Source organism: Aquarana catesbeiana, linkage group LG01, assembly GCF_042186555.1.
Source record: "Aquarana catesbeiana isolate 2022-GZ linkage group LG01, ASM4218655v1, whole genome shotgun sequence".
Lineage (NCBI taxonomy): Eukaryota > Metazoa > Chordata > Amphibia > Anura > Ranidae > Aquarana > Aquarana catesbeiana.
The window spans coordinates 689,418,123-689,436,087 of record NC_133324.1 but is presented as its reverse complement, the minus strand read 5'-3'; the positions used below and the strand labels follow the sequence as shown (position 1 = coordinate 689,436,087).

The following is a 17,965-nucleotide window of genomic DNA, read 5'->3' as shown; positions in this document are numbered from 1 at the left end:
GTAAACAGCGCCATTGGGAAAGCATTTTATCACACCGATCTTGGTGTGGTCAGATGCTTTGAGGGCAGAGGAGAGATCTAGACCCCAATTTAAAAAAAAAAGAAAGAAGAAGGAGTACCTGTCACTACCTATTGCTATCATAGGGGATATTTACATTCCTTGAGATGACAATAAAAATGATTAAAAAAAAAAAAAAAAAATATGAAAGGAGCAGTTCAAAAATAAGAAAAAAGCAAAAAAATTTAAAAGCACCCCTGTTTTCGTGCAAAGGCGAACGCAAGTGTCGGTCTGGCGTCAAATGTAAACAGCAATTGCACCATGCATGTGAGGTATCACCACGAAGGTCAGATCGAGGGCAGTAATTTTAGCAGTAGACCTCCTCTGTAAATCTGAAGCGGTAACCTGTAAAGGCTTTTAAAAATGTATGTAGTATGTCGCCACTGCACGTTTGTGTGCAATTTTAAATCATGTCGTATTTGGTATTCATGTACTCGGCCTAAGATCATCTTTTTTATTTCATCAAACATTTGGGCAATATAGTGTGTTTTAGTGCATTAAAATTAAAGTGTGTTTTTTCCCCAAAAAAAGCGTTTGAAAAATCACTGCGCAAATACGGTGTGAAAAATAAATGAAACACCCACCATTTTAATCTGCCTTTGCTTTAAAAAAAATATTTAATATTTTTTCATGTAAACAAAAAGTGTCAGAAAGGGCTTTGTCTTGGTGGTTAGAAGAGTGGGGCATGTGTGACATAAGCTTCTAAATGTTGTGCATAAAATGCCAGGACAGTTCAAACACCCCCAAAATGACCCCATTTTGGAAAGTAGACACCCCAAGCCATTTGCTGAGAGGCATGTCGAGTCCATGGAATATATTATATTGTGACACAAGTTGCGGGAAAAAGACAACATTTTTTTTTTTTTTTTGCACAAAGTTGTCACTAAATGATATATTGCTCAAATATGCCATGGGCATATGTGAAATTACACCCCAAAATACATTCTGTTGCTTCTCCTGAGTATGGGGATACCACATGTGAGACTTTTTGGGAGCCTAGCCGTGTACAGGACTCCGAAAACCAATCACCGCCTTCAGGCTTTCTAATGCCCTGTACACACGGTCGGATTTTCCGATGGAAAATGTGTGATAGGACCTTGTTGTCGGAAATTCTGACCGTGTGTAGGCTCCATCACACATTTTCCAACACACAAAGTTTGAGAGCAGGATATAAAATTTTCCGACAACAAAATCCATCGTCGGAAATTCCGATCGTGTGCACACAAATCCGACAGACAAAGTGCCACGCATGCTCAGAATAAATAAAGAGATGAAAGCTATTGGCTACTGCCCTGTTTATAGTCCCGACATACGTGTTTTACGTCACCGCGTTTAGAACGATCGGATTTTCCAACAACTTTGTGTGACCGTGTGTATGCAAGACAAGTTTGAGCCAACATCCGTCGGAAAAAATCCTAGGATTTCGTTATCGGAATGTCCGAACAAAGTCCGACCGTGTGTACGGGGCATAAGGGTGTACATTTTTTATTTCACTCCTCACTGCCTATCACAGTTTCGGAGGCCATGGAATGCCCAGATGGCACAACCCCCCCCCAAATGACCCAATTTTGGAAAGTAGACACCCCAAGCTTTTTGGTGAGAGGTATGGTGAGTATTTTGCAGACCTCGCTTTTTATCACAAAGTTTTGAAAATTGAAAAAGAAAAAAAATAAATAAAAATGTTTCTTTTCTTTCATCATTTTCAAAAACAAATGAGAGCTGCAAAATACTCACCATGCCTCTCAGCAAATAGCTTGGGGTGTCTACTTTCCAAAATGGGGTCTTTTGGGGGGGGGGGGGGGGGGGGGGGGGGGTTGTGCTATCTTGGCATTTTATGGCCTTCGAAACTGCAATAGGTAGTAAGGAGTGAAATCAAAAATCTACGCCCTTAGAAATCCTGAAGGCGCGATTGGTTTTCGGGCCCCGTACGCAGCTAGGCTCCCAAAAAGTCCCACACATGTGGTATCCCTGTACTCAAGAGAAGCAGCAGAATGTATTTTGGGCTGTAATTCCACATATGCCCATGGCATGTTTTCAGCAATATATCATTTATTGACAACTTTGTGCAAGAAAAAAAAAAAAAAAAAGTTTGTCATTTTCCCGCAACTTGTGGCAAAATATAAATCCAAAATATATTCCAATATAATATCATGGACTCAACATGCCTCTCAGCAAATAGCTTTGGGTGTCTACTTTCCAAAATGGGGTAATTTGGGGGGGTTTGTGCCATCTTGGCATTTTATGGCCTTCAAAAGTCCCACACAGGTGGTGTCCCCGTACTCAGGAGAAGCAGCAGGTTGTATTTTGGGGTGTAATTCCACATATGCCCATGGCATGTGTGAGCGATATATCATTTAGTGGCAACTTTTTGTACATTTTTTTTTTTTTGTCATTATTCAATCACTTGAGACAAAAAAAATATATATATATTCAATGGGCTCAACATGCCTCTCAGCAATTTCCTTGGGGTGTCTACTTTCCAAAATGGGGTAATTTGGGTGGGGGGGTGGGTTGAACTGCCCTGCCATTATAGCACCTCAAGAAATGAGATAGCTTTTAGTTTGACTGCCTGTGTAAATTCCAGAAAATGTACCCTAATTTGTAGACGCTATAACTTTTGCGCAAACCAAAAAATATATACGCTTATAGACATTTTTTTACCAAAGACATGTGCCTGAATACATTTTGGCCTAAATGTATGACTAAAATTGAGATTATTTGATTTTTCTTATAACAAAGAATAGAAATCATTTTTTTTTCAAAATTTTCGGTCTTTTTCCATTTATATCGCAAAAAATAAAAAAAATCGCAGAGGCAATCGAATACCATCAAAAGAAAGCTCTATTTGTGGGAAAAAAAGTACGCAAATTTCATTTGGGTACAGCATTGCATGACCGCGTAATTACCAATTAGAGCGACGCAGTGCCAAACTGTAAAAAGTGCTCTGGTCAGGAAGGGGGTAAAACCTTCGGGGGCTGAAGTGGTTAACAAACCTTCAGGAGCCAGGGACCCTCGGGGAACCCACAATCCTGGACCTGTAATAGCACCTCCGCCAGTAAAACTTTATGGCCTTAATACCAAAAGTACTGGATCCTGGGGTCCAGCTCTCTAAAAAGAGAAGCATTTACAGGCAAAACCTCGTTTCTCAGGACACAGGGCCCGGGTACCAATCTATTCGGCCTAAAAGACACTTTGAATGCATCCGGCTGCATAGCTAGCCCCAGCAAGGATTGCTCCAGTGGAGCTCAGCACATCTTCACTCGTGACCAACACCTTAGACACTGGCGAAAAAAACGAGGTTCTCCCAGTAATGGGAAGGGTTATATAGGGAGGCAACTTCCTGTTTAGGGTGTGCCAGTGTCCAGCACCTGAAGGTGGACTATAACCCACATAGTAATTACTATGGCTCTGTGTCCCGTGATGTACGATTAAAGAAAAGGCAATGCAAAAATGAACAATTTTTTTTAATTGGCAAAGGAATTCTATTTTGCCATTCTCGGCCACACAGCATAGCCACATTCTCGACCTCAACTGTACAGCTTGGTCAGGAATGCACCCAACCTGCTGATTGGGCAATGAAAGCTATCACTATTCTTCCTCCTTCAGTGGGCATATTCCCCTGTCTGCACAAGTGCAAAGCTGCAGAGCCTGACCGGTTCCAATGATGCCCCTGCCTCTCCTAGTCTATGCAGGGCATTACAGGAGGCCGAAAGCAAGAGATTCGGAAACATGCATCAACTGCATTTAAAAATAAGTTGGTTTTAAATGAATACATAACTGCATTAAATGTTTTTTTTTTCCATATCTACCTAGAATGCAGCTTGAAGTACATGCTTCTTCATGGACTGGCAGGCCATGGTTATAGATTGCAGTTTAGTAATTCAGTAGTAGTCAGTTTGCATATATTTATAAATGATAGCAGTTGTATTACTTTGAGGAAACCAAACTCAATAATAAAAAATGTTACATGTAAGACAGGTGCAATGAAATATGTATAAAAAAAATGAACATTGCAAATAAATTACTGTATTTTAGCTCACATGTTAAAGGAAACCTGTCATAAGAAAACAGGAAAGCTGCTATTACTGACCTCTTCCAAAAATGTTAGCTGTACTTTCAGTAACTGTCCCAGAGCAAGTAAGTCTTTCCTGGTCTCTATGCTTTTTCTGGTTCAGTAAGCAATTTGCATTTTTTTTATCTGCCCAACAACAAATTGGCCAAAATAAAAAAAAGCATTGAAATTGCTCAGCAAAAAGCACTGCAGAAATGGATCAGCCTTATGCTGGCCATACACGTATCGTTTTTCGGACGAGAATATTCATACGAAAAATCTTTGTACATTCGCTGAACGAAAGAATGTAATTTGAAAACTTCACATTTAGTTTTAACCACTTCAGCCCCGGAAGGATTTACCCCCTTAATGACCAGAGCACTTTTTACAATTTGGCACTGCGTCGCTTTAACTGCTAATTGTGCGGTCATGCAATGATGTACCCAAACGAAATTTGCGTCCTTTTCTTCCCACAAATAGAGCTTTCTTTTGATGGTATTTGATCACCTCTGCCCTTTTTATCTTTTGCGCTATAAACGGAAAAAGACCAAAAATTTTGAAAAAAAATTATATTTTCTACTTTTTGTTATAAAAAAAAAATCCAATAAACTCAATTTTAGTCATACATTTAGGCCAAAATGTATTCGGCCACATGTCTTTGGTAAAAAAATTGTCAATAAGTGTATATTTATTGGTTTGCGCAAAAGTTATAGCGCCTACAAACTAGGGTACATTTTCTGGAATTTACACAGCCTTTAATTTATGACTGCCTATGTCATTTCTTGAGGTGCTAAAATGGCAGGGCAGTACAAAACCCCCACAAATTACCCCATTTTGGAAAGTAAAGTAGACACCCCAAGGAAATTGCTGAGAGGCATGTTGAGCCCATTGAATATTAATTTTTTTTGTCCTAAGTGATTGAATAATGACAAAAAAAAAAAAAAAATTACAAAAAGTTGTCACTAAATGATATATTGCTCACACAGGCCATGGGCATATGTGGAACTGCACCCCAAAATATATTCAGCTGCTTCTCCTGAGTATGGGGATACCACATGTGTGGGACTTTTTGGGAGCCTAGCCGCGTACGGGACCCCGAAAACAAATCACTGCCTTCAGGATTTCTAAGGGCGTAAATTTTTGATTTTACTCCTCACTACCTATCACAGTTTTGAAGGCCATAAAATGCCCAGATGGCATAAAACCCCCCCAAATGACCCCATTTTGGAAAGTAGACACCCCAAGCTATTTGCTTTGAGGCATGTTGAGTCCATGGAATATTTTATATTTTGACACAAAATGCGGGAAAGTGACAAATTTTTTTTTTTGCACAAAGTTGTCACTAAATGATATGTTGCTCAAACATGCCATGTTAATATGTGAAATTACACCCCAAAATACATTTTGTTGCTTCTCCTGAGTACGGGGATACCACATGTGTGAGACTTTTTTGGAGCCTAGCCTCGTAGTCACAATATAAAATTTTCCATGGACTCGACATGCCTCTCAGCAAATAGCTTGGGGTGTCTACTTTCCAAAATGGGGTCATTTGAACTGTCCTAGCATTTTATGCACAACATTTAGAAGCTTATGTCACACATCAACCACTCTTCTAACCACTTGAAGACAAAGCCCTTTCTGACACTTTTTGTTTACATGAAAAAATTATTTTTTTTTTGCAAGAAAATTACTTTGAACCCCCAAAACATTATATATTTTTTTAAAGCAAATGCCCTACAGATTAAAATGGTGGGCGTTTAATTTTTTTTTTTTTCACACAGTATTTGCGCAGCGATTTTTCAAACGCATTTTTTTGGGAAAAAACACACTTTTTTAAATTTTAATGCACTAAAACACACTATATTGCCCAAATGTTTGATGAAATAAAAAAGATGATCTTAGGCCGAGTACATGGATACCAAACATGACATGCTTTTTTGCGCACAAACGTGCGCACAAACGTGCAGTGGCAACAAAACAAATACATTTTTAAAAGCCTTTAAAGGTTACCACTTTAGATTTACAGAGGAGGTCTACTTCTAAAATTACTGCCCTCGATCTGACCTTCGCGGTGATACCTCACATGCATGGTGCAATTGCTGTTTACATTTGACGCCAGACCGACGCTTGCGTTCGCCTTAGCGCGAGAGCAGGGGGGACAGGATTGCTTTTTTTTTCTTTATTTTTTTTTGCTTTTTTATCTTATTTTTTAAACTGTTCCTTTCATTTTTTTTTTTTTAAATCATTTTTATTGTTATCTCAGGGAATGTAAATATCCCCTATGATAGCAATAGGTAGTGACAGATACTCTTTTTTGAAAAAGTTGGGGTCTATTAGACCCTAGATTTCTCCTCTGCCCTCAAAGCATCTGACCACACCAAGATCGGTGTGATAAAATGCTTCCCCAATTTCCCAATGGCGCTGTTTACATCCGGCGAAATCTAAGTCATAAAATGCTTGAAGCTTCCGGTTTCTTAGGCCATAGAGATGTTTGGAGCCACTCTGGTCTCTGATCAGCTCTATGGTCAGCTGGCTGAATCACCGGCTGCATTCTCAGGTTCCCTGTTGAGACAGGAGAGCCAGAGAAATACACGGAAGACAGTGGGGGGGGGGGGGCATTCCCTCCCACTGCTTGTAAAAGCAGTCTAGAGGCTAATTAGCCGCTAGGATTGCTTTTACATGAAAGCCGACCGCTGGCTGAAAAGAATGATACCAAGATGATACCTAAACCTGCAGGCATCATTCTTGTATAACCACTCAAAATCGTGAATGGCGTACCTGAAGACAAAAAAATGGTTAACAATAAAGCACAGTAAACGGTAAAGTATAAAAAATTGCATACCTGAAAAGCAAACATGATAAAACATAATAACAATAAAACATTGCAGAATAGAATACAGTAAAAAAGAGCAGAACAATAGAGAGAGAATAGAGAGAGAGAGAGAACAATAAAACGACAACTATTTTTTTTTATTTTATATTTTTGTTACAATTTTTTTGTAACTAACTTTTATAACTGTAACCGGTTCCAGGTTCGGGTCTCTCAAAATGCGATGGCATCTTGGGAGACCCTGTGAAAGTGTGCCTAGTCTGTGCAATGCTGTACCCTACGCTAATACTCAACTAGTGTATGGTAGCGTTCAAAACATTCACCAATGCAAAGACCAGGATTGTCAGGACAGGAGGGACAATAATAGCGGGTGTCACGCCTATATCCGCGCTTGCTGCAGACACAACATCTTTTGGGGGGGTGGGGGGGTTCATTGGGTAGGGGTACTCGGGAGGACATAAAAATGCCTCTCATGCAGCCGACTGCATTTGGTTGGGGATGTGAATGGGGGAAGTACGGGTGCTGCAGAAGTGGTGGGTTCCCAATTAGGATTGGCGAATGCAGCAGGAAGGGCATTATGGGCACGATGGGCCTGTGTTCGTCTTCTTGGTGGCAGCGGGACACTACTTGTGCTTGCCACCTCACCAGCTTGAACTGCACTTATGGGACTCGCCACGTCACCAAGTGTTACTGCAGTGCTGGTTTGACTACGACCGGGGTTTACTAGGCCGCTGGTGCTTGCCAGTTCACCAAAACGCTACCAAAAAAACTGTTAGCGATCGCAGGGACCAGGCCTGACTCTGCGAACGCTGCAGTTATGCGTTTAGTGTTTTGTAAGTGACAGTGATCGATCGATACTGCACTTGGGTGGGCTGGGCTGGGCGGAGGGGCAAAACACAGGTGCTAGCAGGTATCTGGGCTGATCCCGCTAACACTGCGTTTTTGGGAACCCTAAACTGCTGGGGATGCTAGTATAGATCTGATCGGATCAGATATTGATCCGTTCAGATATTATACCACTAAGGGAGGTGTACGGTGCGTGCGTGGGTGTTAGCGGTACTGGTGCTAACCTGACGCTGCTTGGGGCTAGTGTTTGCCAGTTCACCAAAACGCTACCAAAAAAACTGTTAGCGATCGCAGGGATCAGGCCTGACTCTGCGAACGCTGCAGTTATGCGTTTAGTGTTTTGTAAGTGACAGTGATCGATTGATACTGCACTTGAGTGGGCTGGGCCGGGCGGAGGGGCAAAACGCAGGTGCTAGCAGGTATCTGGGCTGATCCCGCTAACACTGCGTTTTTGGGAACCCTAAACTGCTGGGGACGCTAGTATAGATCTGATCAGATATTGATTTGTTCAGATACTATACCATTAAGGGAGGCGTATGCTGCGTGCATGGGTGTTAGCGGTACTGGTGATAATCTGACGCTGCCTGGGGTGACGCATATTACCGCCGGGTGATCAGGGGGCTAAACCTTTATTCGGTAATAAACGGCGGGTGCCCCGACACTATAAAAAATAAACAAACTAACCAGCGTCACCCGTAACAGTTATACGGTGATCAGTGGTGAAAGGGTTAACTAGGGGGCAATCAAGGGGTTAAAACATTCATTAGATAGTATATGGGGGTCTCTGACGCTATAAAATGCTGATGGCAAACCTAAATATTTAGCTCCCTAACTAGCGTCACCAGCGGCACTAATACAGCGATCAGAAAAATGATCGCTTAGCGACACTGGTGACGGGGGGTGATCAAGGGGTTAAAACTTTATTAGGTGGGGTTAGGGGGTATCCTAGATCTAAAGGGGGCTAACACTAACTGCCCTACCACACTAACTGTCACAAACTGACACCATGCAGTAATAAAAAAAAAAAAAACTGCTTGGTGTCAGTGTGGCAGTGGGGGGGAGGGGTGATTGGGGGGGGGGAGTGTAATGTGTGCCTGGCATGTTCTACTGACTGTGTGTGTGTTTTTCACTCACAGTGATGTCTTCTCTCCTCGGCACTGGAACGGAAAATACAGAGCCGAGGAGAGATGACATCATTTCCTTTGCTGCTGTTTAGCATACCGCAGCAAAGGAAGATTCTCATTGGCTGGGAGCGATTGCGAGGGGGGGGGGCACGAACGGATGGTCTCCCCCTCACCTCTCATCGCTCCCAGTCACAAGCCGACCGCCTGGGGCACCGGGGGGACCCCCCGCCCGCGGGAGGCAGATCACGTATATGTATGTGATTCTGCCTGCCCGTGCCATTCTGCCGACGTATATCGTCATTAGGCGGTCGGTCAGAATCTAAATTTCTGAACAAAAACCAATACACTGTCTGAAAATTCCTTAGTTTTCTATTCTGATCCTTCGAATTTTCAAATCACTGTGGCCTAAAAGAACGTCGATTTGACCCCACTAACAAGTAGAAAACCAAACTTTCTTAAAATTACATTTTTTTTTGAAGAAAGACATTGTTTTTGTATGGCCAGCATATGATATATTACAGTTCTGTCTGAAAATTTGCAAAACAGTCTTTAAATTTTTTTTTTCTTTAAATATCTCCTCTGTCTGTTATTCTCAGAGTGGATTTGAGATTTTGCTTCCTAACCGTATAGTTGGTTATTTATATTTACCACTGCATATAGATATTTAAGAATAAATTGCCTTTTTTTATACTTCCCATATTAACTAAACACCACACTTTTTTTAAGGTTATTATCCGATTAATTGAAACAATAAAATCGGCCAACTAATTGATTATGAAAATAATCATTAGTTGCAGTCCTAGTGTCAAGCATTACACCTCTGCAGCTTCTACTCAGCTGTTGCCAATTTAAATAAAGTATAGCAAATATTTTCTTTACTGATTGGGAACTGCAGTCAAATTGAGAATAAAATATAACATTTTCTGCAGGGAATCTACTTTTTCCTCAAAACTGTATTGCATGCTACAAGTTCAAAATCCGTTCACCTACCTGTAGTTACTGTCTCTCTCAGCACAAGTTCCATTCTCTGCATTTGTACAAACTGATGTAGAGCAGAAACCGGATTGATTTCTCCCCGTTTATATTTAACAATGAATTCTCTAGGGACCTTCTTAGGAGTCAAAGGTGAGGTGGGTGGAGGCAGAACTTTGGATAAAAAAGGTTCAGGAAAGTTGCCTAGGAAGGAAAGCATAATCAGTAACAAAGTCAGAACTGTATTAATCAAACAAACAAACAATCTCAAATATAATAGAAAAGTCCACTAAAAAGCAATACTGCAACTTTTGGTTAAAGGGGCCTTTTCTGACAGACATGGAGGCGCCATTGCTACTTCTCATTCCACAAATGCTAGTTTACTGGCTATCACGTTTTCCTTCTTGCTTTACTGCTTTTTGTTCCCTGACTGAACAAACATGCACATAAAGATGTCAGACACTGCTTTGACTTTACAAATATAAATACTTCTTTCAGGTCAGAGACTGAAAGGGGTTGTAAAGATAAAAATTTTTTCACCTTAATGCATTCTATGCATTAAGGTGAAAAAACTTTTGACAGTACCGCCGCCCCCAGCCCCCCCGTTTTACTTACCTGACGCCTCGAATCTTCGCTGCTCGTACCTCATTGCAGCTCAGCCTGGTCGCTGATTGGCTGCAGTGGATGGATTGAAAGCAGCGCAGCCATTGGCTCGCGCTGCTGTCAATCACATCCGATGACGCGGCGCGCCGGGGGGCGGGGCTGAGTGATACAGCGAGCGGCTATAGCCGTCGGCTGTATCACGGGAGCGCGCCCGCAAGCACTCACCACCATGCGAGGGAGCTCGCATTAAGGTGGTAAATGCTTGCGGGGAGGAGCTGAAACAGCCGCCGAGGGACCCCAGAAGACCAGGTTCGGGGCCACTCTGTGCAGAACGAGCTGCACAGTGAAGGTAAGTATGATATGTTTGTTATTTTAAATAAAAAAAAAATTACCTTTACAACCCCTTTAATCCTTACTAAACCCAGTGGATCAGTGTATTAGCCAGACAAATAACACGACTAGAAGTCACCATGTGTCCCTAAGGAAGCGTTTGTAACTCTTTGCCCTCTTTAGCAATAATGCTTGCAGAAGAAATCTTGGTTAGTAAGGACCAGCCCACCCCATGCAAGGTTAACCAGATATGGCCCAATCAATCACATATACTCAGACAAGGATGCAGTCTCTATTCCTCCTACACGCAGCAGTCTTCTATTTCAGAGAGATCTGGATACACTACAGTAGGGCCAGTTATTCTTTGCTGGTACCTTTAGGTCTCCCCTGGAATTATGCCATCAAAACACTACTTGTGTTAGCGATCAAGAGATTAATGACTTTTTGGGGTTCATATCTAAGACCCAGTCCAAATTATGTGTATTGAAACCAGATAGTCTGAGGCAAGGTCATGCAGATAGATGACCAGGTCAATGATCTTTTTAATTAGTGTCTCACCTTGAAAGCCATAGAGGAATAGTTACTCAAGAGAGGAAGGTCCTAACCCAAACCGAAGAAAAAAGGTTGGTCCGCATGCAGTAAGCTCTAAAAGTTTGTCAAAAGTGCTCATAAAGTGAACCCGTACTCTTCAGGCAAATATACAGGTTCGATTTAGAGTGAGGAGAGTAGGCACGCTCGCTGACACCTCCAGCAAATTCCTGACCACTTGTGAAAGGCTAAGGACCCCCCCCTTAAGCAACAGTGCTCAGTATACTACAGCACATGCACCAAGAACAGAAATGTGGAGATATGTATTTTTTTATTTTTATTCTACTTTTATAAACACATTTTCATCACAACATGAAATAAAAACGCTACAAGAAATACCGCATACAGTATTCAAATATTGAATAACAAGAAAAAATAAAAGAGGAAACCACCGCGCTATATGATCTATACAAAAAAGAAGAACAATCAAGCAAATAAATAATTGACAGGCAATTGAAAAAAGAGCAGCCGCTTATATGTGAGATACACACACTATACAGTAAACAAAAAATAAACAAAAAAAAAAGCAGCGCTATGATTTAAATAATATAGGTAAAATCTCAAGTGGTGAATAGTGATAAATAAAACTCATAAACAATCAAGTGACAAAATAAAGTCCAATAATTGGAAGAAAATCTTCAAAGGTGCAATGGATAAACCGGACAACTAAGTCCCTTATAGGCAAACACAGATGGGGCTGGATGGACCTTCACCACACCACAGTGTTACGAATAAAATGGGCGCTTACCAAATGGCAAGCTTAAAAAGCTTGTGACCTTAACCCGGTCGGGGCCTTTAGTGAGATGGGAACACCGTTTAGATACTTCCTCAGACCGTAGATAGCTCACTATCTTCCACAAAAAGAGCCCAGGATGCAGAGAGGGCTATGCCCATAACCTAGAGTTGTTCTCACAAACAATGCCCCAAAAAAGAAGGAAGAGCAACATAGCGTAATCCTGGATGGCTATTTATTTAAAAGACATTAAAAATACACTTACAGTGTGTAGAGTAAAAAACAGCATGGAAAGCCGGCCGGCTAGCACGAACACCCGTCCTACAGACGGTGGATACGGCACGTCAGCACGCCCGACGTACGTTTCGTCACACTTCTGACGTCGTCTGGGGCACGTGCCCCAGACGACGTCAGAAGTGTGACAAAACGTACGTCGGGCGTGCTGACGTGCTGACGTGCCGTATCCACCGTCTGTAGGACGGGTGTTCGTGCTAGCCGGCCGGCTTTCCATGCTGTTTTTTACTCTACACACTGTAAGTGTATTTTTAATGTCTTTTAAATAAATAGCCATCCAGGATTACGCTATGTTGCTCTTCCTTCTTTTTTGGGGCATTGTTTGTGAGAACAACTCTAGGTTATGGGCATAGCCCTCTCTGCATCCTGGGCTCTTTTTGTGGAAGATAGTGAGCTATCTACGGTCTGAGGAAGTATCTAAACGGTGTTCCCATCTCACTAAAGGCCCCGACCGGGTTAAGGTCACAAGCTTTTTAAGCTTGCCATTTGGTAAGCGCCCATTTTATTCGTAACACTGTGGTGTGGTGAAGGTCCATCCAGCCCCATCTGTGTTTGCCTATAAGGGACTTAGTTGTCCGGTTTATCCATTGCACCTTTGAAGATTTTCTTCCAATTATTGGACTTTATTTTGTCACTTGATTGTTTATGAGTTTTATTTATCACTATTCACCACTTGAGATTTTACCTATATTATTTAAATCATAGCGCTGCTTTTTTTTTTTGTTTATTTATTGAATAACAAGATCCTAAATGTTTGGCACCCCGGCTTGATTATTACGCACCTGGCCAGCATACTACACGCCTACTGGACTTGTAAACTAGAGCCACATCAAACACCTCAATGTGGTTGGCCTCTGAGACACCTACACTTCCTCCTCCCCTGTTCCCTGCCTTCCTTATTTCTTATCCTTTCTATGCATCTCAGCTTCCCTAGTACTGTACTTCATGTGGAAGGGGAAGTCGTTACTCCCTCAGTTTACCCTCTTCTTAGTGTCGGTTCACACTGCCGCGACTTGGGATTCGACTTATCAGCCCTCAAGTTGCCCCAAGTCGTTTGACATTGGGAATTACATTATAGTCAATGAGCCTTATCTGAGCACGCAGCCCAGCCATTTAGGAAAGGGAGTGGGGACGAGCGAGCCCCCCCCCCCCCCCCTCCTGAACCGCACCAGGCCACATGCCCTCAACATGGGAGGTGGGTGCTTTGGGGAAGGGGGGCGCCCTGCGGCCCCCCCACCCCAAAGCAACTTGTCCACGTGTTGATGAGGACAAGGGCCTCTTCCCGACAACTCTGGCAGTTGGTTGTCGGGGTCTGCGGGCTTATCGGAATCCGGGAGCCCCCTTTAATAAGGGGGCCCCCAGATCCCGGCCCCCCCACCCTATGTGAATGAGTATGGGGTAAAAAAAAAAAAAAAAAAAAAAACACAGACACACTACACAGGTTTTTAAAGTAATCTATTATTAGGCAGCTCTGGGGGTCTCTTCCGACTTCTCCGCTCTCTCCGGCCTCTTCTCCAGCTCTCCTCCGCTATTTTCTGCTCTTTTGCTGTTCTCTTGCTAGCGTTGGCCCGGTCTTTATTGTCTTGTTCCCTCTTCTCTTCTTCCGATGTTGACACGACAGTCTATCCCGCTGTAATACCGTGTGAGCAACGACTTATATAGGCATGGGGCTTGATGTCACCCGGTTACCCCGCCCCTTATGACGTCACAGTCCCGGGGCATAATGGTACTGTGACATCATAAAGGGCGGGGTCACCGGGTGATATCACCCAGTGACCGCGCCCCATGCCTATATAAGTCGTTGTGCACCGTGCACACAGCATTACAGCGGGAGAGAGCGTTGTGTCAACATCAGAAGAAAAGAAGAGGGAACAAGATGATGGAGAAGACCGGGCCAACGCTAGCAAGAGAGCGGCAAAAGAGCAGAAGATAGCGGAGGAGCCCGGCAGAAGAACCAGAGAGCAGTAGAAGAACCGGACACCGGGAGAAGAGGCCAGAGAGAGAGCGGAAAAGAGGCCAGAGAGAGAGCGGAAAAGAGGCCAGAGAGAGAGCGGAAAAGAGGCCAGAGAGAGAGCGGAAAAGAGGCCAGAGAGAGAGCGGAAAAGAGGCCAGAGAGAGAGAGCGGAAAAGAGGCCAGAGAGAGAGAGCGGAGAAGAGGCCAGAGAGAGAGAGCGGAGAAGAGGCCAGAGAGAGAGAGCGGAGAAGAGGCCAGAGAGAGAGAGAGCGGAGAAGAGGCCAGAGAGAGAGAGAGCGGAGAAGAGGCCAGAGAGAGAGAGCGGAGAAGAGGCCAGAGAGAGAGAGCGGAGAAGAAGCCAGAGAGAGAGAGCGGAGAAGAAGCCAGAGAGAGAGAGCGGAGAAGAAGCCAGAGAGAGAGAGCGGAGAAGAAGCCAGAGAGAGAGAGCGGAGAAGAAGCCAGAGAGAGAGAGCGGAGAAGAAGCCAGAGAGAGAGCAGAGAAGCCAGAGAGAGAGCGGAGAAGAAGCCAGAGAGAGCGGAGAAGAAGCCAGAGAGAGCGGAGAAGTCGGAAGAAGACCCCCCGGAGCTGCCTAATAAATTACTTTAAAAACCTGTGTAGTGTGTTTTTTTATTGACACTTCCCCCCCAGGTGAATGGGTAGGGGTACAATGTACCCCATACTCATTCACATAGGGTGGGGGGCTGGGATCTGGGGGCCCCCTTATTAAAGGGGGCTCCCGGATTCCGATAAGCCCCCTGCCCGCAGACCCCTACAACCAACAGCCAGGGTTGTCGGTAAGAGGCCCTTGTCCTCATCAACATGGGGACAAGGTGCTTTGGGGTGGGGGGGCCGCAGAGCGCCCCCCTTCCCCAAGGCACCCACCCCCCCATGTTGAGGGCATGTGACCTGGTACGGTTCAAGGGGGGGGGGGGGTGCTTGCTCGTCCCCACCCCCTTTCCTGACCGGCCAGGCTGCGTGCTCGGATAAGGGTCTGGTATGGATTTTGGGGGGACCCCCGCGCGTTTTTTTTCGGCGTAGGGGGTTCCCCTTAACATCCATACCAGACCTAAGGGCCTGGTATGCTCTTGGAGGAGAATTCTTTCTCGCGCTCGCTGCAATAGGAAAATGTGTTTTTCCTATTGCAGCGAGCGCAAGATGTACAGTACCCTGTCGCGCTGGAAACACATTCTCGCGGACAGGCACTGTATGCCACAAGAGCTGATTAGCTCAGATTGGCCACAGGCAAAGTCGCCTGTCCTGGGGGTGACTTGAAGTCGTGTTGTAAGTCGCCTTGCTAAGTTGCACTCTAAGTCGCGTTGCCCCAGTGTGAACCGACCCTCACTGTTGCAATTTCTGTGGCTGTGTTTTCAGTAATTGCAGACACTGCCAATCTTTTGCGCTCGTTCAAACCAGCTGTGCTGGGACTATGCAGGGTATCCTTCTCTATGGGTGTATGTATTTTCACACCATCATGTTGAAGTGGTGCGCACTGAAAAATTTTTTTGAATGCAGTACTCTTTCGGCATAGCGGGTTGCAACCTGAGCATTGCCACCGTTTATTTCCGGCACACACCAGCAGGCCTTACGATTAGCGCAGCTTGGTGTGAATGAGCCCTCAAGATAAAAAAAAAAAAAAAAAACCACCACCACATCAGTGACGACTACAGATCCCCTAAATTTTGTCAGAGCCATATGACCGAATGCAGTGGTCCACTGTGAGCAAAAAGTAATCTCTCTGAAGATACTGTGGTGCACAAAATGTAATATTGTGCTGAGTGTGCAATGAAAACGGACAAGAAAAAAGTCGACTAAACAGTTCATATGTTAAACTCCAAATTATACAATGTAAAAAGTTAAATTTTGATATACCATAAAGTTCTTTTTTTTTTTTTTTTTTTTTTTTTAGTACAATACAGACACAAGTGTTATTTCTAAAGGATGGGTTATATGCCACATTTCTAGGCGATTGGATACTGGCAAAGCCACCCAAAGCTGAAAATACTCCCTTATATAACCCCTCCCACCTTGCAAACCTCAGTTTTATAGCAAGCATGCTAGGTTCACAAACACAGTGGAGTGTCATGTACTGTACTGTTTGCCAAGTTTTTAAACAGCGTTTAAATGCAGGAAGTTTAACCACTTAAAGTCTAAATCTTTTTCTGACACTTGTTTCTTAAGTTAAAATCAATATTTTTTGCTAGAAAATTACTTGGAACCCCCAAGCATTATATATATTTTAGCAGAGACCCTAGGGAATAAAATGTCAGTTGCTGCAATATTTTATGTCACACTGTATTTGCCCAGCGGTCTTTCAAACGCAATTTTTTGGGAAAAAATACACTTCAATGAATAAAAAGAAACCTGAAACAGTAAAGTTAGCCCAATTTTTTTGTTTTTAATGTGAAAGATGATGTTACGCCGCGAGAATCGTGATCTATCTTCTAAGCAAAAAAATCCTGATTCTCATTTTAGCCAGAATCGTGCAGCTCTACTATAGAAGCTTCCCTATTTGTATACTATTGCCATTGGGGATTGCTAGAGCACCTGCAAAATGATGCAGGTGGAGGCCCATGGAGACAAAGGCTGTAAACACTTGAGCGCTATATGACCATACTTAACCACTTAACCGCTTCAGCTCCGGAAGATTTTACCCCCTTCCTGACCAGAGCACTTTTTGCGATTCGGCACTGCGTCACTTTAACTGACAATTGCGCGGTCGTGCGACGTGGCTCTCAAACAAAATTGACGTCCTTTTTTCCCACAAATAGAGCTTTCTTTTGGTGGTATTTGATCACCTCTGCGATTTTATTTTTTGCGCTATAAACAAAATAAGAGCGACAATTTTGAAAAAAAAACAAAACACATTATTTTTTACATTTTGCTATAATAAATATCCCCCAAAAATATATAAAAAAACATTTTTTTTCCTCAGTTTAGGCCGATCGTATTCTTCTACATATTTTTGGAAAAAAAAAAAAAAAAAAAAAAAAAAGCGTTTATTGATTGGTTTGCGCAAAAGTTATAGCGTTTACAAAATAGGGGATAGTTTTATGGCATTTTTATTAATTTTTTTTTTACTAGAAATGGCGGCGATCAGCGATTTTTATTGTGACTGCGACGTTATGGCAGACATGTCGGACATTTTTTACACATTTTTGGGACCATTGTCATTTATACAGCGATCAGTGCGATTAAAAATGCACTGATTACTGTGTAAATGACACTGGCAGTGAAGGGGTTAACCACTAGGGGGCGGGGAGGGGTTAAGTATGTCCTAGGGGAGTGATTCTAATTGTAGGGGGGTTGGGCTGTTTGTGTCACTACGCTGATCACTGCTCCCGATGACAGGGAGCTGTGATCAGTGACACTTGTCACTAGGCAGAACGGGGAGATGCTGTTTACATCAGCATCTCCCCGTTCGTCCTCTCCGTGAGGCGAACGCGGGTATCCCCGCGGCGATCGAGTCCGCGGGACCCGCGATCTGACTCACGGTGCTCCCGGCCGGCGCACACGCAATGGCACCGCGGGGGAATTCAAATGGACGTACCTGTAAGTCCATTTGCCCAGCCATGCCATTCTGCC

General features: G+C 43.4%; 1 protein-coding gene across 1 annotated transcript in view; it reads right to left on the bottom strand.

The window, feature by feature from the left end:
- The window catches only part of ADAD1 (adenosine deaminase domain containing 1), a 272,091-nt gene that overhangs the window by 240,582 nt on the left and 13,544 nt on the right, over positions 1–17,965 (bottom strand). The window contains exon 2 of the mRNA XM_073603526.1: positions 9,899–10,084. Within this exon, the coding sequence (XP_073459627.1) occupies positions 9,899–10,084 (186 nt within the window). The remainder of the gene's footprint in view (positions 1–9,898; positions 10,085–17,965) is intronic.